Source organism: Sander vitreus, chromosome 4 (assembly GCF_031162955.1).
Source record: "Sander vitreus isolate 19-12246 chromosome 4, sanVit1, whole genome shotgun sequence".
In the NCBI taxonomy this organism is placed as follows: domain Eukaryota; kingdom Metazoa; phylum Chordata; class Actinopteri; order Perciformes; family Percidae; genus Sander; species Sander vitreus.
Window position 1 is genome coordinate 13,524,795 of NC_135858.1, and position 22,446 is coordinate 13,547,240.

At 39.7% G+C, this 22,446-nt stretch overlaps 1 protein-coding gene across 1 annotated transcript in view; it reads right to left on the reverse strand.

Moving 5' to 3' along the window:
- Positions 1-16,508, reverse strand: part of col7a1 (collagen, type VII, alpha 1) — a 59,479-nt gene extending 42,971 nt beyond the window's left edge. The window contains exons 1-16 of the mRNA XM_078248445.1: positions 16,277-16,508; positions 8,766-8,838; positions 8,450-8,630; positions 8,183-8,339; positions 7,989-8,082; positions 7,723-7,881; positions 7,405-7,562; positions 6,956-7,085; positions 6,693-6,812; positions 5,532-5,687; positions 5,142-5,261; positions 4,898-5,047; positions 1,270-1,386; positions 734-880; positions 442-567; positions 181-327 (exon numbers count right to left, since the gene is read on the reverse strand). Coding sequence (XP_078104571.1) covers positions 181-327; positions 442-567; positions 734-880; positions 1,270-1,386; positions 4,898-5,047; positions 5,142-5,261; positions 5,532-5,687; positions 6,693-6,812; positions 6,956-7,085; positions 7,405-7,562; positions 7,723-7,881; positions 7,989-8,082; positions 8,183-8,339; positions 8,450-8,630; positions 8,766-8,829 — 2,026 coding nt within the window. The 5' untranslated portion in view covers positions 8,830-8,838; positions 16,277-16,508. The remainder of the gene's footprint in view (positions 1-180; positions 328-441; positions 568-733; positions 881-1,269; positions 1,387-4,897; positions 5,048-5,141; positions 5,262-5,531; positions 5,688-6,692; positions 6,813-6,955; positions 7,086-7,404; positions 7,563-7,722; positions 7,882-7,988; positions 8,083-8,182; positions 8,340-8,449; positions 8,631-8,765; positions 8,839-16,276) is intronic.
- Positions 16,509-22,446: the final 5,938 nt, after the last annotated feature.

Here is a 22,446-nt window from a genome sequence, read left to right on the forward strand (position 1 = left end):
GACATGTTAAATTAATATTTTGTTTGTTTCTTTGTGTTGTTCTTTTAGTTTTTATTATATGTTCGAAATAAAGCATTCATTCAAGAAAGCAAGTCTGAGTATTTCACTTCTAGGGAAACAACAGACAGACAGACAGACAGGATGAAGCTCATAGCATCACAGTCTCAATGCTCAACTCACCTGGTTTGATGTACACAGTAACTGGGTCTCCTTCATTTTCTCCCACCAGCGCTGTGACACTGACACCATAAGACACTCCCACTGTCAGGTCTCTGAGGTCAAGGGTTGTCTGGTTTCCAGGGATAATCCGGATTTCCTCCGATCCCGCTGACATGACATGAAACAAACAGAGACACTATTTCCACAAGCATGTTTTCATTCATAATTGGGCACTATCTCAATGGATAATAAAAAAATAAAAATAAAAATCAGTCAGTGTACCTTCTGTGTTCAGGATGATGATGCGGTACTGTGTGGCACCGGCTACACCCGTCCAGCCGAGTCTCGCAGTACTGCCCAGAGACTCCACAACTCTCAGGTTGGACACCCTCCCCACTGGCTGTTCCTCTGCAACACCAGAGGATTAAGACACTCGTGAAAAATGGATAAAAAGCACAAAAACTTTTAAACATATCTACAGGAAAAAATATTCAGAACTAGTTGGAATTTAACCCCAACACATTTATGACCCATTAATCAACCGAGTTTCACGGCCCCAGGCTGAGTTACGGACCTCTGGATGTGGTGGTGACAGGTGTGGCCTCCTCCCGACCTTCGAACAGAGTGTACAGGGTGATGATATATTCTGTGTTGGGCTGAAGGCCTGTTAGCTCATAGCTGGTAGTGGTTCTAGGAAAGGTCAGGCTCTGGACACGCCCTCCTGGACACAGAGCAACAATCATTAGATTTATGTTCAATATAGTCACAGTATCAGTATATACTTCCTACTACCTGCAACGTAGAAGTGGGGATGGCATTTAATACATTATTTGGCTATATGTCAGTCAAATCATGTAATAATAAAACAATAAATGAGTAATTCTGATACAGTACAGATAGACTGTCTATATTAACAAAAATAAGGTGAATTAAAATCCGTCACAAAATGAGATTTGAAATTAAATCTTAAAAGGATTTCCTGTGATTATAATAATAACTTGTCCATGTTGCAAAGCCCATCTTAAAACTACAGAATGCTACATGTAATGTACAAAAAGAGTACAAAAGAGACAAGAGAATGTGAGCGTGCACGTGACATGGACATCTGACCTTCCCCCTCTCTCCACTCTAGGCGGTACCCTCGAGATGACTGAATGATTCTCCAGGTGAGGCGAATAGTGGAGGGGCTGGTGGTAGCTGCTCTGAGCAACTGCTGCTCCTGACGCTCTGAGGGAAAGACATTATCAATCATATGTACGGTATGCAATTATGCAATATGTCATAAGTAACACTCTATTATCCCCATAAGCCCATCAATGAAAAATGTTAAAGATTAGATAGATTAAATATATTCACATTGTTTCAAGTCTGTAAACAATACTGAAAGGGCTATGGATACACTAAAAGGTTGATTGGTTGTTGTAATCATTCCTTCTGTCTGTGCTGGCCACAAAGATATTTCTTCCTTAAGTGGTTTCATTGTAAGTGATAGGAGACCTGCAAAAAATCAGTCTAAAGTTTAGCTGAGGAAAATATGAGGCTTTCGCAGTCTATTATTTAGACTAAATCAACTAGGTATTGTGAGGACTGGCCAAGTGGTGGAAGGAAAACACACAGAGGCCAGAGTGATTTTCACCTGATGTAGTTTATGTAACACCAACAAGCAGGCTGGTTTTGGTGAGGTTGTGAAAACTACATACAAAAGAAATAACATTTCAAAAGCACATAAGGAAATCCAACAACAACAAAAGGTTAGGCTAGGCCCATGGCTATTGGGCAGCTAGCAGCAAGCTTCCCACAGGTCTGCACCTGACCTGAACCCATAAAACGCTCTCAGTTGCTGTTTGCATCCATGATGACCAGCAGGTAATGTGGATGGGAGCTCATTAACAAAGCTGAAATAAAATATAACCAATAAATGAATTTGAATGTAATGTACTAATACATGTGTAGCAAGGTTTTTCATTAAGAATGCGAATGATGATAGTATGCATACGGAAATGACCAAAAACTACTTATGTTAGCAGGTTAGCGTGCTATACCCACATGTTCTTAGTATGCTAACCAGGGCTGGGTATAATTAAAAAAATGTAGATACAGGTACCAATACCAATACCGTGACTTCGATACCGGTTCCTAAATAAAACCTTCTTTGATACCAATTTTATAAAACAAAAATAAATTACAACATTCCACATTACGGCACAAATCTATAAATTTAGTTTTCAGCTCCTACTAAGTGAGCCCCGTCTCTGTGTCACGTAGTTTCTCCTGCCTGCCTCTAGAACGTGTAACACTAGACAGCCAATCACAAACATTATTAGATCTTGGTGGAAGCATGTTACATGCTTATTGGCTCACTGACACTGATGAGATTTACGGTATAGGATTTAAAAGGCAGGGTTACCTTGCTGAGCCATAGTAACACAAAGCGGGAACTTGGTATTAAAAAGACAACAACTACACAGACCGAGGACTGTGCATTTTGTCCCCAATCACTTCATAACAACACAACACATTAATTTTGCTTTCAAAAGGCATATTTTTGTGGCCAGTAAGGACAGGAGGAATGACTGAAACGACCAGTAAAAGAATAACTTTAAATGTACATACAGTATGGGCAATAATAAGAGTTTTGTGTTAAGATGGACTTGAGAAAATGTAAAACTAAAAACTAAGGCTGAAATGTGAGGATGTACTCTCAAATCAAACTGAAAAACAGTGCATGTATATCACATCACTTATTTAATTGTAGAAAGAAATTGATTCACTGTAAACAACCTGTGCAATGCTTCTTTAGGCTCATCCAACATAAGCAAACACATAACTTCACAACATCACCACACACGTCACAGGAGCAGTTACTTAACAATTTTAGATTTGATGCTTACAAACTGCTACACTACTCTCCACTCAAATTTTTACTAAAGAGACTAAGAAATCACATCCTCATATACCATCCTTCTGTAATTTGTAAAGATGTCAGCCCCAGACACATCCAACTTAGTATGTTATCATGTCTTACGCTGAAGGTAGACAATTACCAGACTGATGGGAAAATAATTCCGCAACAGTCACTTGCCAGTATGTAAAGAGATGTGGAGATTCATCTTGACAATTGGAGTTCAAGCACCTGAGCTTTTCTGTTTGAGTATCTTACTGGCCTCAGTACAAACCAACAGAAAACAACTAAACCAAGTAAGTCGTCATGAATATAAATGCCACTTTGAAACCCTTCCAAACACACATTTTATTTGTACAACAGCCAGATGCAGTATTTTAACATATATACATACACAAGCTGCACATTTTCATGCCAGAACTTTGGTTATCTTTGGGAATCAGGAATCTGTTGCGAAATGATACAAAAACCACTGTTTTGAGGAGGTGCCCATATTATATCACTAACAGCAAAATTAATTAAAGTTTCTGAGTTTTTATTTCACACCTATGCCCTTGGGCTACAGGTGTAATGGACTTAGTTCAAAGAAATGCTCCCTTTGACAAAGACCAAAGAATTATCAAACAGGTCAGGCCCGCAAACACTTTCTCTCTGATCCTGTATGTGGCCACAGGCCTTTTCTTGTTTGTGTGATGAACATGTCAACAAATCAACAAGAGTGTGCCAGGTGTCAGTGGGGAGCAGACGGGTCAAAGAACAAGGTCTACAGACCAGTGGCTGAGCAACAAGCACCCACTGATGTCCCCTTTTAAGCCCGAGAGTCAGTCTATACGCTAACAAATTCAACATTTTACTCCATACCATATTTGCTTGATTGAATGCCACACAAAGCCATTGAAGTGGTTCGAAATGTGAAAGAAGACAAACATAACCAGAACTCAATCTAAAAAACTTAACTTAAACTTTAAATGCCATGCAGTCTTTTATATATTGTTTAGAACTTAATGTTAGGCATCCTACATGTAGAAAATGTAACAGTATTGCTGAATATAATAATGATATATTTTCAAATAAACATATAGGCTTCATTCAATGTGGTCCTCACTAAAATAAAAAAAGTCAACATTTTTTCCTAATGATAAGGAATGGACAACTCATCACAAACCCCAGACATCACAAATTGTTGTTACTCTACTGGTTTACACAGGAACAAACAGGAGAGGAAAAGCTAAGCTATGGTTTTACTGTGGTGTAAAGTATGTAGAGCAGTGTATATATCTCACACAACTAGGCCACACAAAGGTTTTCAATCCTCCTTTTCTACCAGCTCTCTGCTCAGTGACTCAGCCTTCATTCAAATAACACTGGCCAACTGAAATGACACCATATGGCCTTACTCACGAGAGACAGATGGTGTGTGTGTATGTGTATGAGTGTGTGTGTGTGTGTGTGTGTGTGTGTGTGTGTGTGTGTGTGTGTGTGTGTGTGTGTGTGTAGGTGCGCTCGAAATGTTCCTTAAACAGAGCTAAACAGTTACATGTGTAGGTTTTCAGAAGACAGACAAACAGCAGAGAAGATTGTTGGCCATCTTCTCCATCTCTGCCTCCTGTCCCTGTACTTTGCAGGACATAACAGAGGGCAAGTACCTATTCAACAAGAATGTTACTACAATTACTAATTTAAGAAGCACAAGCACAAACATAGAATGTAATTTAGTGTATTGTAGCAATTAGCTGTTTTTGTTGTGTGTGTAACTGTGAGTTTTGAGAGGGAAAAGGGTACAATAAACACAGAGAGATGTTTGGTGTTGTGATGAACTACTCAAACCACACCTACCTATCTTGAACCTGGCCGTTGCTACAGGACCCTCAGTGTTGCCCTCATACAGCGGGATGATGGTGACAATGTACTCAGTGTCGAACTGCAGTTTGGACAAAGTGTGAAACTCTCTGTCACCAGCAACCTCCACCGTCTCGACATTTCGACCTTTGTGAACAGAAAAACAAAAATATAATGGTTTGTGTACGTAAAAAAATAAATCAGGAATGTAAGATGTTGATTGATGTCTGCTTTGTCCTACCTGTAAATGGCCCCCAGACCAGTCGGTAGGCCCGTGCACCACTGACGCCTCTCCACCCCACACGAACACTGCGCTCTGACTCCGTCTCCACTGATAACTGCTGCACTGCCTCAAGGCGCACTTACACATGCAAAAACATGAACAGACACTTTGAAATAACATTGGCTAACTATACTGAAACCCATTCCAACCACAAGGAGACGGTATTACTATATGTGCACTGTTACATACATATACTCTATCTAAGACTTGTTTTAATATTGCTTCATTTTGTAACTTTATTACAAAATGTACAACTGTATTATATAGTGTCTACTGTTTATGTTCAAACTACAAGCATTTACCATCATCATATCACAGCACCAATAATGGGCCACAAGGTGGACTCACATGTGCGGGCATTGAGGATGGACGGGGATGCAGAGTTTCGAGGGAACAGGGGGAAGAGGCTGACGACGTACTCTGTGTCAGGCTGAAGTGACTCCAATGTGACAGATGTGGAGTCTGCAGACAGAGACTGCTCCGACAGCTGAGCTGCTGGCTGACCTGCTCTTCCAACCAAACAACAGGCAACAGGGCAAGTAGTCATGGAGGGCAAGCAGATGACTGATTAGTGCTCTAACAGCAATCACAAATTATACTGTACAGTATGTCATTAGACAAATTAGCTGACAACAAACTAAAAAAAATATAGAATGTGTCCTCACTTCATTAACTTGACCTCGGAGACAGAGTATGGCAGCCAGCCAGCAGTAGAGAAGTGCATGTGTCTGTGTTGTGTACATTATGTGCAGCAAGAGTTATCTGTATTTTTTTGTTTGAATTATCAGTGTAAGTACCGGTAGACACGGGAACAGGTAGAAACATCACACCCCTCATTACAGGATACATACTGGCCAATTTAAATACTCTCACACATGTGCCAGCCCAGAAGAGGAGCTCCATGTGAGACGGCACTCCTGCCACATGTTCAGAGGAAGAAACTGTTTATATCAGCCCTCAGGGGCCACTTTTCTCTCCTTAATCATGGCATAAGCACCCAAACATCTTGACATTGTTATGATATATGCCACACCACACCCTGTCTCTAGAAATGTAAGGACAAAATGACTGACAATCTGTGACATAAGTGAAGGTTTTCACTGTCTATTTTTATTTAAAGTCTGGTGATGATAAAATGTATTTAATATTTTAGGTAATGATTGGGCAATAAAAACCCTTACTGACAGCCAGTGTATGACGGAGGTGAGGTGTTAGAGAAGCTCATGTTACTCAGCCTTGACTGCTGTACATTCTGTTTCCAACTTGCCACCAAAGGTTAACTGTAACTGACAGCTGCAGCTTATTTTCCTCCTTCATCATTCATTCATTCTGCCAACATTTGTTTTTGTGACAAGATAAATCTGCCACAGAATTATCTGTTTTTTTCCAAGTTGCTAATATGCTGCAAGTGTTACTAAAACATAAATGCACACATCGGATGAGAGGCAGACAGAAAGAGAAAGACAGGTAGACAGGAAATAGAAAGAGAGGTATGTGTGTGTGCCTGACCTCGTGGTCCATAGGTGAGTCTGTAGCCCTGCACAGGAGACGAAGGCTGATCCCAGCCCACAGAGAGAGAGAAGAAGCCTGCCTGGACCAGGCGTAGACTGGTGACCCCTGGCAAAGACCCTATATGAGGAGGAAAAAAAAAAACATTGCAGGTGACTGTGAGAAGTTCAACATTAAGGGTTCTGTCCTGTGTGAGAGAGGCTGAGTTAGCTTTTTGGCAGATGTTTCACTGCTGACATATGCGTCCTTCACTTTTTACTCACTGGTTCGTTGCTTGGCAGAAGCAGACTCTCCCACACTGTTGGGGTATTGAGCGATAATAGTCACCAGGTAGTCGGTTCCTGGCCTCAGCTCTTGTGCGGTAAAGGTCCTCTGAGTGGCAGGGACAGTCTCCTGCAGTGGAGAGGTTATTTTTGTAAACAGTCAAGCCTAAGACAGGTTTTTGCAAGTGACTGAAATAGATGGGTGAGCCATGACATTCTTCCATCTTCATCATGTCTGCCACGGGAAAGGGAATTTCACTTTTCTCTGCCAAATTGTAATCTCTACAACATCTACACTGAGAAGATCCACCCATCTGACAGGTTTCTACGCGGCCTGAAGGCATGTGTTTCTCTCACAAAGCAGGATTGACTTTGGCTCCTAAAACTGCAATTAGCTACTTCAATCTAGGTCATCTCCATGTGTCATAAATATGAACACTTGGACTCACCTGACGCAGTTCTGCTGTGATTGGCTGACCCAGGCCGGAAAGTGGCACATACTGGACCACATAGCCAATCAAAGGACCCCCTGCTGCACTCCAGCGAAACCTGAGCGTATCAGACGTCTGGCCTGTGAACTGAATGTTGGACGGACCAGAAAATGCCTCTGAAAGGAGAGAATAGGAATGGAAGCAAGATGAGACATAAATACAAATAAATGCAGGTTTACAGTCTGACAACAACGTCTGAGATAATATCAGACACATATTTATTACTGTGTGTATTTTAATATACTGATGTTGTGTTATTTAAGGTAACCCACATACCATCACTAGCATAGACTCCTCCTGCTCTGGAACACACTTGAGGGCTCACAAGAGGAAGAAGTGTGTTCAGCAGTTTGAAGTCCCCAACGAAGGAGGTGAAATCACTGCTGGGCTGGGAGGAGATCTGAGCCAATTCATTCCTATCTGCACTCTTTATACCTAACAAACCCCAGATAATTGGCAAAGCAAAAACAAATCACAGTGTCTCATAAGAAAGTAGGGAAATAAATCCCAAATACTGTCAGTAAGAGAGGAGAGACACATACCGACCGCAAAAACATGCACTCCTTGACTGCGCAGCTTCTGTGCTGGTTCCTGCACGCTGTCTTGTGACTTTCCGTCTGTGATCAGGATAGTAATCTGAAAGTAGGTAGAATTAGAAACACATGAAGTTGTTTTTAAGATGTTAAATACACAGTTTTATAATTATGAAACTTCAAAGAATGGCTGCTCCTCAGACCTTTGGGACATTTCGACTGGACGCAGGGTTGAAGAAGTTATCAGCGACAAACTTGAGACCAGCACCAGTGCGTGTGTTTCCACCCTTATAGTTCAGATTCTCTATAGCGTTGACCAGCTCAGTGCCAACCACGTAGGTAGTAAATGTAAATTCAACTCTGGAGGGAGAGAAATGTGCATTAAATACATAATGCTGCACTTGCAGCAAGATCCTTTGCCACCGCTTGCACAGGAAAGTAATGAGGTAAAAACTAATCCTGTCAGTCACCTAGAGGTGTCGCTGTACTGTATGGCCCCAAACCGTATCCCTGAATTGCTGACAGAGCTGGCAAATGGCTTGACGATTCCAGCCATAAAGCCCTTCACCTGCAGAAAGTTAGCTCGGCCAATACTGGAAGACCCATCAACCAGGAAAACAATATCTGCCGCTTGCACATTATCACACCTGCCTGCAAATACAAAGCAATGGAGAATACATGTGAACACATAAAGACACACTTTCTGTATTTGAACCAACACACAAAACACATGAGAACACGTGGGGCTGGTGTGGTAGTCCAAATGAGAATTAAAGTTATTTATACCCTGAGCATCAGCCCGTTTCATGGAGGACAGCAGGACAGTCACAGTGAAAAACAAGCTCCACATCTTCACGACCTGGGCACACAGAGAGCAGATAAATGTTTTAACTCACTACAAAACAGTCTGAACACAAAATTGTGATATTATACAGCATTGGTAGTTTACATTTTCAGTATTCATGGTTGCAGACTGTGAAAGGCCTTGTTTTTGTCTTGACTACTACTCCTCCTTTTCTTGTGTCTTCAGGTCATATAAGTCGGTTTTGTAACCATCCCGTTACATGAAAGCTGCCATCCCTCAGCTACTTACTATTTATCCCCATCGATTTATCTGTTTCTGCTAGTCAGATGATCTTGTCACTTTTCTGTTCAGCTGCATCCCATTAGTCATTTGTTCGATATGTTGAGGGTAGTTCAGCCTTGCTATTTGTCAGATTCTCTGTTTCCTTAGAGTTATAGCTATTGTTCCTGCCTGTACCTATTCTGAACCACCTAGCATCTATATAAACCAGTCAAGCTTAACAGGCATGCTTGAAGTAGTAGAAATGTGTAGGATTTGGGCAGTTGACTTTCGGTGACTACATTCTAGCATCAACCACCTACAATGGCCTTCAGGTTAACGTAAAGAATGAGAAAAGCCATCTCTAGAGCCAGTGTTTGGTTTGTCCGTTCTGCGCTACTGCAGAAACATGGCGTAGCAACATGGAGGACTCCATGGTAGAGGACCAAGCCCCCAGGAACAGCGATGCATGTACATACCAGAAACCCTGGTTTACGCATATGCGTAGATTGTTGAGGTTATGCACTGACCCTGATTGGTTAGGGTCAGGATAACCCATTGGTCGGGGGATACGACATAAACGGATCTACGTATCGAGTAGTGACACTAGGCCTTGAAGCCAGTTTGACATAATGGCCAAACCATGTAATTACAGAGACACTTTATAGGCCCCACAGGTGTAGAGATAAGATCAGAGATAAGATTTTTTAACAGGAAGTCAAACTTTTTTGCTTCATGGGCAACTGAGCAACTTTCATAGAAATGACTGTGGCCCCGCCTCTAACACTGTATCCAGTTCTCTTTGTACATCCATGAAGAGGACCTGCTTCCTATGTAGATACAGTCTAACCAACCAAAATACCTTTCTTAGTTTCAGGTGATTGTACACTAATGAAAGTGTTATGAAGTTATGCATATTATATTAATATATCATCTGTTTATGTTTTACTATTCATTACTTGCAGTATTTATTGTGCAACCTCTTTCTTTCTTTGTATTGTCCGTGTAATGTTGATGATTTTGATTGCACTGCCTCCTAAAAACAAAATCCTAAATTTGTACTAACTCAAGAATTATGCATAAAGCATTTCTGAACTTTTATTTTGTTTTGAACATCTCTTCCCACATGCCCAACCTGTTTTGACTAGAATTAAGTGGAACTATAAAACAAAAGAGTCAATCAAAATCCTGCCTTTTTATGGTTTATACTTAAGACATAGTATAGTGTTTTGACTTTACATTCATTCTCTGTGACAAAACAATAAAAAGCCATTAAATTAACTAAAAAAAGGTGAAAAGTAGCCAATCTGTTTTAGTGACCTCGCATGTTAATCTGACAAAACTGAAATTACAAGATACTGTAAACTGACTCATGTGTGTTGAAGATAAACTTCTCAAATGCTGGTCTTCACCTGCATTAAACTTATGTTGAAAGCATGCAAACATTAACTACCACTGATGTGATATTTACATTATAACTGGGCTGCACTCTCCACAGCATGACCCATAACACCCTCGAACTTTACTACTGTATGTCTGGAATGCAGATGCCAGAACTTTATGGACAATATGTAGCTACCATTTTGAAAAAAATGCAGCAGATCTTTGCTCATCATAGAGAATGCAGGACTTTTTCATTGTAGATTTTATCTTTGGCTTGTGTCACCTTTACACATCATCAATGTCACCCAACAGCTGCCACAAGTTATGAACAAAACTATCACTCTCAGCCAATTTCAGAGACCGCCATCATCTGATGAAAGAAATCCAATATGGATGTGGAGCACTTCTTTTCGTGACAACCTCTATTCACTTTCATCTTTTTACAGAGGTAATGCATGACACAGTGGCTACTGCAAATAGCTGACAGATGTTGAGGCAACGAACAAAACCTCTGATCTACTCTGTAGAGCTATAGTAGCTTGAGTAAACATTGCCGGGATCAAAGCCATAAAACAAACCACTTAAGTTGATGAAACCAAATGTATACGTGAGAGCAGCAGGACAACAGCAGACAGAAGTGATTGTCTGAGCCTGTATAGGAATGCAAAGAACATCATCTGGAATTTGGTCGTTTTTATTGCTTGGCATTTGGTTGGACTCAGAAGACTGACCTGAACCAGACTGACTGACAGTGTTAATGCCAGAACTAGCCCACATTACAGACAGCTGTAGTTGAAACATGCAGACAGGCTTGATAACATTCCCCGCAGGCAGAAAACTACAGTTAAGGGCTCCCACTCTGCTGTAGTATTACAACTAGTATGGCTATTACAATAGCTATTACAGATAGTTTGACATTTTGGGAGATACATTTATTTGCTTTCTTGCTAAGAGTTAGATGAGAAGATTAAAGTGGCCATATTATGCTCATTTTCAGGTTCATAATTGTAATTTGAGATTGTATCAGAATAGGTTTACATGGTTTAATTTTCAAACAAACACCATATTTTTGTTGTACTGCCCATTGCTGCAGCTCCTCTTTTCACCCTGTGTCAGGTCTCTGTTTTAGCTACAGAGTGACTGAAGGCAGGACAGATTCAGAAACACGTATCTCACTCAAAACAGTATGGATGGTTTTTTTTCAAAGTTTGTTATGTGTGTGGAAGCACCAGAGACACAACTTAAAAAAGTGTTTTTTTTCATAATATTGGCACTTTAATACCATTCTCATATTGGTCTGGTAAATATAAGGCTACAGCCAGCCACCTGTTAGTTTGGTTTAGCATAACGACTTCAAACAAGTTTTAATTAGGGCTTTGCTCGAAACATCAATACGGCAATATGTTGTAACATACTTCTTGCTGATGAGCGTATCAATGCAGACGCTACTGTATCAATAAAGCAGAAAATGCTGTGTCAGCAGTTTTGAAAAAGAAACATCACCTCTCTGCAGTGCACAATAAAGCCGATGGCAGCCAAGGCCAATCCACATTACACAAACAGTGCATGTCTCAATTCAAACATTTATTCAAGCATGATAAGTTAACAAGTTTAAGAATAATTTATGTACTGTACTCAAAATACAAAAAATAAAGTGGTCTTGAATTGCATCCACGCAGCTCTAACAGACCATTCCCCAACTCGTCATATGCCGACGGTTTGTCACGGGCCTCAGCACTCACATACACTAATATGCACCTGCGGCCGGAGTGGCTATCAAAACAAAGAACAGAGAAGAAGGGAGCGTGATTCCATTCTTTGCTCAGGACGCCATTATTTCACCATATCTTTACATAGCAAATAGTTGTTTCTTCTACAGTAATGTGTTAAATATCAAGTACAGCACCTTTAATAACTCTGGAATTAGAAACAGAATATTTAAATTTACTTTTAGGATCTCTGTGGGCCAGGATTTTAAGTGTTTTAAGTTGTGCGATTGCGGTTATACAGAATAATAAAGAACTGCTGTTGTAGTAATTCTGCGAAGGACATGGTCATTATTTTTAAAGCAACGTGTATTGCGATACGTATCTTATCGTGGACTCTGTATTGTGAGGTTGTGGGCAACATCCAGCATTAGTTTTAATCCCTGCACCCTTCCATGAAATAGTTTGGGCTTACCCCTCACCAAACCACAACATGTCATTTTCACACTTCAGTTTTTGTATGGATTAAACAAACAAGATATAACATGTTGGTAGAGCTGGGCAATATATCGATATTATATTGATATCATGATATGAGACTAGATATCGTCTTAGATTTTAGAAATCGTTATATCGTAAATGGCCTAAGTGTTGTCTTTTCCTGGTTATAAAGGCTGCATTACAGTAAAGTGATGCCATTTTCCGTGTTACCAGACTACTCTAGCTGTTCTATTATTTTTTACCCAGACATTATATCTACATTACTGAAGATTTACTTATCTTAAATCTCATTGTGAAGATATTTTGTTAAAGCACCAATTGTCAACCCTATAATATCGCCACAATATCGACATCGAGGTATTAGGATTATATCGGATTATATCTGATTTTCTCCATATCGCCCAGCCCTACATGTTGGTGCTGGCAAGTGGATTTTGTTAGGCTACTTTAGGACAGAACCAAGCTAGCTGTTGCCCCTGTCTCCAGTCTATATGCTAAGCTAAGCTAAATGTCTAGCTATACATTTACCTATAGACATGAGAATGGTACCAATCTTCCAATCAAACTCTCTGTAAGAAAGGGAATGAGCAAATTTCCCAAAATGTTGAACTATTCCTTTAAGAATATTGGTGCTAAAGTTTTAGGAGAACTGTATTTTTCTTTAACAATACTTAAGTACTTTCATACATTGGTATATATACCGAGTATATAGTACACACGATGTAGCCATACTCCAAAAACTTGCATAACTGAAAATAGACACTGAAATCTGTTGGGCATTTCCCCTTTTAATTTGTTCAAGAATGAAAACTAAAGCCAGAAGCTCATAATTAGCCATAAATGTGTGTTCCCTCTTTATGATGCAGAGCCCACAGACCCAACCGTTTCAGAGTTTTTGTCCTAAACACGCAGCACACACATTAAGCTTAATATGTTCCAAATGTAATTCCCCTTTCCCTTTTCAAGATTCAAAGTATGAATTGTAAGACTTACACCTATAAAAATGAAATGTAGTACAATTAGCTCCAGACCTGACACAACTTGCTAGCGTTTGATGTTTTTTTCTTTTTCCTGTACGGAATCAAATGAAACAATGTTTATTTCTGGTTTCTGGTTTCTAGCTAACTTAACAGATCATAATTGAAAGGCATTAATGATTTGAGGGCAATTAAAAACACCAGCTGACAGAACTGAAAGAAGGGGCTGTAAATGTTGAAAGCATCACAAAGAACAGATTTCTTCTTCTTCCTGCCACTCCCACAACACAACCCAACTCTATTTTCAGGCCCTACTCTAATCTGATTACATACAATCCTGCTGGTATATATTTTCAAATAATTGTGGAAATTATGCACTGGGTTAGATCACATTAAAATTTTGGGAGTAACACACTTCCTCCAATAAACTCCTTTTTTATTACAGCATACTGTATATGAAGATATTCATCAAGTACATTCCTGTGTGTCCTCCACACCTGGAATTGTAAGGATGAAGTAACTGGCTTATAGGTATGGCCGCACCCACTAAAGGCCACCTGGGAATCAAAACCAAACATGAGTTAAAAGGTCAATGTCTTAGTAGCAAAGTACTGCTAAGAGCCATCCTCAACAAGAACAAAGTGTGGACTTAGTGTGAAAAACAACAACCTGTAAGCAACGGCATTGACAAGACAAGAAAAGGACTTTTCAGGGACAGGAAGAAAAAAAGATTAGGACTCATCCCAGAGCTTCTGGTGGAAGCTGTACAGAGGCTGGGCTGTGCTTTTTCAAAGCTCAACTCAGGCAGGATCACAGAGTTGTGGTTTAGTAGAGATGCCATTCTCCCAGGGGGGCAGCAGGCCACTGCAATGTGACAGAGTGCAGGATTGTGTAAGAGCCAGGCTCCCTCAGCATAACATCAGTCATCAGGGACAGACAGTGACACAAGTGGACAAGGGGATGGAGGGGTCAAAGGAGGGTGGGGTGTCACAGAAAGTTACCAAAGTCTCCTGCAAATTTGCTCAGACACCATGATTTTGTGTACTTAGATGCCAAAAGCTGCTGGTGCCAAGAACAGAAGAGCCTTACTCTGAGGCTGTCTGGGAGTCAAAAACAGGCTAGACTGATCTCGTCACCTTGGACTTCTACCCTCAGGTCAAGTACAGCATCTCGCACGTCCGCCAATAATGGATTGTTTCTTAATCTAAAATTAAACAAAAGTATTTTGAAAATCTTCTGGGACCCCATGTTGAAACAAGTTTCAGAAGAAGCACTGACCTTATCCACCTTTTAAAGTATTTCACAAGCTTTGTATTACTAATAACAAAAGCCAGATGGAATAACTCTGGGAAATAACTGCATTCATCAATGGGTTATCTCATTCTCATTCAAAGATATGAATGAATGGAGACCAAAAATCCCCTAGCCTGTAGCTAGTTTAATCCAACATAGTTAAGAGTCATTTAAGCACCAACAATCAAAACACACACTCAAAATAGTTCTGGCTGCAGAGGTTTTCCTCAAAAGGCCCATTGTTGTTGATAAAATGATTTAAAGTATCGCTTTTAAAAAATTATCTGAAAGTTATGTTCTCTTGAGAACAACAGAACATGTTCCCTTATAAACACATCAAACACACACAGTAACCAGCAGCAGTCCCCCATAGATGACACACTTGGGATCAGTTCAGAGCCATCCGCTACCAGTCGCACGCCAGAACTTAACCAAGTATGGCTGCAGCAATGCAGTGGATAAAATGATGAATGAGAACGTAGGAGGGTATGGGTGAGGCAGAGAGGAAGAGTCTAATCAGTCCTGCTAAAAGGTTTTTATAGACATTATTAAAAATGCCATGTCAATGGGGATTTCTTTCAGTTGCGTGAGCCAAACCACAGCAAAGACATGGATGTGCTTAGGAACAGACAATTGAAACCAATCTAGACACAAAGGCAGAGGAGGAAGCGGAGGAGTGAGAGTCCCTTCCTCTGTGCTGCAACATGTGCAGCAGGAGTAATGCCCTATAACTAAATGAGTTCAGCTGAGGTCAACGTGGCTGTATACTCCCCCGTTGTCCTGTGCAACTGTAATGAAGACTAATGCAGACACAGACAGAGTGTTTGCAAGGGCAAAGGAGTATAATTACAGGTTTGTCAGGGTTTCATTTATAAATGCATTGCCAAGTTTTTTTTGGTCTAGGAATCATCTGATACATTCAATTTCAGAAAGGGTGAACATTAAGTGATGTAGGTTCTGCTCGGTCTTGTTCAAAATCCAGGCTTGTGCTGCAGGGAAAGCAATAGGAGTGGTGTATTGGCTAGAATTCAGATAAGTGCTCTCCATACAAGAGTTATCGCTTACCAACATGTAGGCTACATGCAGAGTAAATTAATGTATACATACTCCAGTGGTTTGTTTGTGTTTGTGTGTGTGTGTGTGTGTGTGTGTGTGTGTGTGTGTGTGTGTGTGTGTGTGTGTGTGATATTGCAGACATATATCATTAAGCTATGTCTCGATCCTGTAGAATGAATACAGAAATTAAGTTTACTAACTCAGAGTACCACCGTTATTCCCATACATGTATCTTTATTAGGCCAATGCACTCCAGACACAAGGGCCGCCAGAGAGCCCAGTGCAGGACCTCATCTTTCCGCCTCTGCTTCATCTTACCTGAGGATCTCTGCACCGTGCACCGGGGCCACAGCCTGCCGCTCCTCACCTTTCCACCTGTGGCATATCCAGCCGTAGCTCTGCGTGCAGACACTAGTATTCCCAGTCACCGATGTCCAGTGTCACAGCTTCAAAAAGCACACTCCACGATTATCCACCGTACAGTATAGTTAGCTTAATAACTGAACTCCTGACGCTGCATCCCTGTAGGTGACAGTAACGCTGTTTCTGATTCCCGAGGCTGCCAGTTGAACACAAGCAGCAGCAGAACAGTCCAGACTTGTTCGGATGCCTGAAGGGGAGGGAGTCCTAAGCTCTCCCTTTCTGCCTGTTTTCCCCACCTCATTCTCTTTGCCTCTTGTCCCTCCCTGTTTCTCCCTGAAACAACCAATTTAACCATGTGGTGCGAAACATAATAATTCAGCTACTTTTTTTCAGGTAAAATTCTCGGGGTCACATGATTTTACGCAGATTGCCCAGAGCCACAGAGATTTCTCTATCACTCTGAGATTGCCTTTATTTACGGTCAGCACACGTGGTTTAGTAGCAGGAACTTGGAGGTTGAAAATTAAAATACCAAAAAAAGGACTGCACTGTTAGCAGCACTATGGTTAGCATGCATACATACATTTTCTCAAAACATTTTTTTGTTTTATTTATTAATTAAAGCTGCGTTTTATTTTTCAAAATTGCAACGCGAGTTGAGTGGGATCAGCTCAGATGTTACAATGGAAATACTCCTTTCTTAACACCTAATTTGTTCATTTGGTGCTTCACTAATGATGTATAAAACATCATACCTGCTAAACATTAAAATACTAAAGCTGCTAGCATGGCTGTAGAATTCTTCTTGTTTATAAAAAAAAAAACAGTTTTCTGGTTATGAAAAACTATTCTTCATGATATAGATATTGCTGTTTGTGATACGAATCAGTCTGACAGAGTCAGTCAACATACACTCCTTGATTCTATTATCTTCTTTCCAAAAAACTGTCCAGCCTCTCTGAGGCTCAACCTCTATAATTAAATAAACACAAAATAGACTCCTCCCCATTCTTTACAGACCACTGTTACCTCTAATTAGTTTGCTATTCAATGTTACCATAGTAATATCTGCACAGCCCTGTTCTACTCTCAATGGTGGTACTATTTTAGTATTGTATGATTCTTATTTTATGCATTTTATTCGGGTTAACCGTGTCAAACTGCTATACGCCAGACTGTGCCTGAATGTGATTGTTAGTCTGCAGTGTGTTATTGTGTATCGCTGTCTTTCGAGTTTGCACTCTTTGTGGGTTTTGCTGTGTGTCTGTCCGTTGTGCTATGAGGTTGTGTTGGTCGTTAATATGCCTGCACCAATGACACACATTTCTGTGCATTTATTATAGTAGATAAATGAAAATATGATTTAGATTGAGCTCTGTCTTAGATTTTGATACAGACTGTTTTTTGAGCTCCTTCAGGCCTCTCTAGCATTAGAGATTAGATTACTGTAGGATTTAGTTTTCTTATGAAAATATTCATTTTGGCGCAAAACTTCTGTAACTGTAAACTTCCATGTGACTATGTCCTGCTTGTCAGAGGTGGAACTGAAAATATTCCTGATATAATATAAGTGTGATACATTTTGTCAATCATGCACGTTTCATCCCCTCAATTTTAGGATAAAAACTGCCTTGACAACACACTATTCGCTACACGCTATTCAGATGGATGGTGTATTGTTTTGTGCATCCATTGTTTCTAAGCCACTGAATTAAAGTTTGTACTTTTAGAGAGAGAGAGTAGACAGTAGGGGTGAGAATCACCAGAGGCCTCACGATACGATATCATCACGATACTTATGTCACGGTACGATATTATTGCAATTTTAAACATATTGCAATATTCTGCGATATACTGCAATTTATGACCTTTTTTACAACTTCAAATTTTCCCAACTTCAAATTATGTCCCCAAAGGAAAACTTTGTCAACATCTGTTTTATCTAAAAAGTTTGTTTGTTTGTTCATCTCACTTCAATTTTATTGCTGCAAAATGGGATTGTCAAGCAGACCAACACATATTCAATATTAGATCGATACCTGGCGTCTGTGTATCGACACAGTATTGCGACGGACAATATCGCAGACAGGCGGGCAGGCAAAGCTCTAAAGAAATCTGTGCAAGGCACATGTGTGTCTCGATCGCTCTCGATCTTTTGAACCAACAAAACTGAAACCATCAGCATGCTGCACTAATAAAAAAACATTCCAGACTAGAATGTGTCTTCTCCTGACTCTGCTTCTTTATGCCTGTGTGGCTAGGGACAATAGAGACAAGATGAATTGTGGTTTAAACTGCTTCAATTTTAACTTTGCACACAATTTCCCACATTCAAATCTTGTCATGACACATATGTCATGACATCCCTCTGTCCAAATCATAGCCAAGCTATAACAGCAAACATCCTGAAGGTTAGGAAGGCTAGTGTGTGCTGCATTTTAGCTTTAACACAGTTATCCCCAACTGTTTTGATGGATTTGTTCAGTAGCCAGCTGTAGACTGTGGTTATAGGGACTATGGCTTTATCACTACTACCGGGATTTAATTATGTCAATGTAGGGTTTTACTCAAAACAAGGACAACTGGCATGCTCAGCAAACCCACCTGAAAAAAAGTGGAAGAAAAATAAATTATATCTCTAGGGTATCATATCTCAGTATTATTTCATAGATGTGTAGCCAGGAGAAGATGTCAGGAAAAATATATCATAACATCTCCAACAAACTCTTTGGCCAACAGTGAGCAATTTCTGTCATTGTCTGCCAGCACTATCACTTTTCATGAGATGGTTCAGTGTGGAGAGGCAGGCAGTAGGACCCAGCAAACCAGAAATAATGAAAAAAAATAGAGTAGGCATGGCGTGAAGCTTGGTGTAATATGTGAAAATAACCCCCTACCAGCAAGCTGCTGTCAATCAACATTCAACAGGTGTGAGCATTTTTTTTTAGTGAGGGAATGGGTTGGATATTTAAAAAAAAGAAATCATCATTTCACTATACTTCTCAGACTCCGTAATGCATTGCAGATGTCTCAATATCCCACAGACATTTGTAATTGTCATCTCTTTGACAATATCTGTGATTTCAAAATAAAATTCCTTCTGTCCTTCAAAACAAAAACGTTGTTTTAATATGCAGTCTTTATTATTATTATTTAGATAAGTGAATGAATTTATTTGCTGTTTTCTTCAAATGTATTTGTTATTCAGAAAAGATATGAATTGATTTATCACATTTTCTCGCTGTTTCAGAGTTCTGTTTTTTTTTTTTTCAAGCTGGAGAGAGGAATGCAAAGGGACTGAATGATGACATGTGATGTCTGTCTTCCGTGCTTTCTTTTGGGATTGACACTGATCTTCCCATTGTCTCTCTTCTCCATCACTCGTTGCTCTCCAATGTATAGCTGATTTAACTGGATTTGAAGAAGTGTGACAACATGGGGGAAAGGAGAGATTACAGAAGAGTGTAGTGTTTATTCTTTTAGGGAGTCCTTTTCCCTTTTCAGCTTTATAAATATACTATTATGTGGGTGGATTTGGTGTTTTTTCTGTGATTCTGTATACATGTTTGAGTGCAGACCGGTGACAAGAGACAAATCAGCTTACATTCATGTCGTCTGAGACAGAACCAAAGCTCGGTGTGTGTTCGCATAGAGTTATCTTTAAGAACAATGTGTTTCTGGCTATGTTTCTGCTACAGGGACATGACGAGGGATGGTTTATCTCATCACAAGGTAGGAATTCACAGGCTCTCACCTCAGTCTTTCAGGCAGAGTTGGAGAAGAGAGAGGTGGATGCTACGCTCTCTTGTTTTTATCCTGCAAAAAACGTTTTTGCCTGCAGCTTTCTCTCCAAATACCACCTGTCCAGGTGACAAATAGCAGTGACCTGCTCTCATGCCTTCATTACAGAGGTGATAGGGGAAAGGGGAGTAAAAAAGTAACTGAAATTATCCAAGCACATAAAATGGTATGCTTGGACAAGAAGAATGTATTGAAAATGTTCTATCAATTTAACAGATTTACCAAGAAAACAGTATATGAGTGGTTTAGTGGTGATTTATTTTTGTATGGATCTTCAATGTGTGCAGCAAAATATTTAGCTTTTACAACCACGGGATTAGGGGATTTAATTTATCATTGCAAAATTGAAAGGTTGGCACAATGGTGGTGTATAAGGCAAGTATATGGGAGTCTAAAACTGAAACTTTGGCTCGGTGGTGGAGCTAAAAGAGAGGTCATGACGTGACCTCAATTGTTTTTTGCACTTTGTAGCATGAATGCGCACAAACTGTCCATCACACTTTATTCTTACTCACTCATAATTATTTGAAAGGTGGTCTGTAGATATTCAGTGTCTGGGCCAGGATTAATTTCTGAAATACAGTCCAGTAGACTCCTAGGCTTTAGGTCAATACGTAAGTACATAAATTAGTACATAATCCCCCATAAAACGGTGGATTGTTGTTTTTACACTTTGTTTTTTTTAAGGGATTAAACCAGTGGTGTAGTCTACGTGATACGCAGGTATACGCAGTATAGCCACTAAGAAATCTTCAGGATTTCCATATACCCACTTAAAAATGTGCTATGATACGCAACAACATAGTTTTGTGACAGAACTTTTACTTCAGATATTAGTATTCACAAATACGGGGTCGAGTAATGTGACAGCAAACTAAACTAACACTGCAAAACATGCAGAGAGACTTAGGTCCCTGATGTGAAAAGCCCCCTTACTGCTTTATATTCCATTATATATTTGATATATTTTGAATGTAATCTTTGTTTTCCTTCTCATAGGGTAAATAAAAGTATTCCCACCATAGATTGGTGCATAAAAATGTATCAGAATGCAGGATATTAGCCTTTGACACTCAAAATAACGCTGGGGGAGGACACCCAGACCCCACACCACCACCCAGACCCCACACTTTGATATGCACCCCCATGCACAAAGGCCCATTCTGAGCCAGGAAAAAAATAGTTATTTATTTATATATATATATATATATATATATATATATATATATATATATATTACGGTATGTGGTACAGTATACCCACTACAGTACATTAGACTACACCACTGGATTAAACAAACAATACGACTTGTTAATCAGTTAGCTTTAGAGGTGCTGGTTGGTCGATGTTGTTACTTTTGGACAGAGCCAGGCTAGCTGGTTCCCTGTTTTCAGTATTTATGCTAAGCTAAGTTAGCCGGCTTCCAGTAGTAGCTTCGTACTTAGCGGACAAACACTTAATTGGTTCAATCTTCTCATCTAATTCTTGGCAAGAAAGCAAAATGTGGAGTTGTTCCTTTAAGGTCAAGGTTATTATTAGGCTGCCAAATCTGTACAGATGCATGTATAATAAGTGCACCTACTTTTTGTAGAATGCAGAATGATTTGTTTGTTAATAATAAAGAAAATATTGATTCTTTTAAAGATAAGGCCTTCTTACAAATATCTCAAATTTGATAGGATATAGAAGACACCAGAGTGGCATCATATCTTAGAAATAAAACCAGAAACAGCAGAGAGGGAGCGCTCAAAGGTTGTTCTCTGCTCTGTAGCGTTGGTAAGCATATGATGTTAGCATGACTACATACAGTACATGCACACAACCAGCACACATGGACATAAGGACGCTACACCTGCGGCACAGAATCAAAACAAAAAAGAGAAGTATATCGTAAATCAGATATATCTTTTATAACAGTGAAGCAAAAGAATTATTGGTGGGGGCCATATTCAAAGCATTCAAATGTTATTGATAAGCCTTTGGAAGTGAACTAAATGAACAGCTTTGACTGAAACCTGCATTTATCAGACAAAGGAAACATATTAGGACATTTAGCTGTAATTGTGGGAACATATTAGGAAAATATTACAAAACCTAAAAGAGTTTTCAAAAAGAAATAGGGAAGAGAAATATATGTTACTTAAATTAATTATATTTAATATATTTGAAACACCAGCCTTTGTAAATCATAACAAAGAATATAGATGTAGAAATCGCACAGAAGATGTTGATGTTTATCCTTGTTTATGATTCTAAACTACATTATTATGATATTTTATGTTATCTTCTTTTGGAAATGGAAATGTTACTCTCCTGGCATAAGG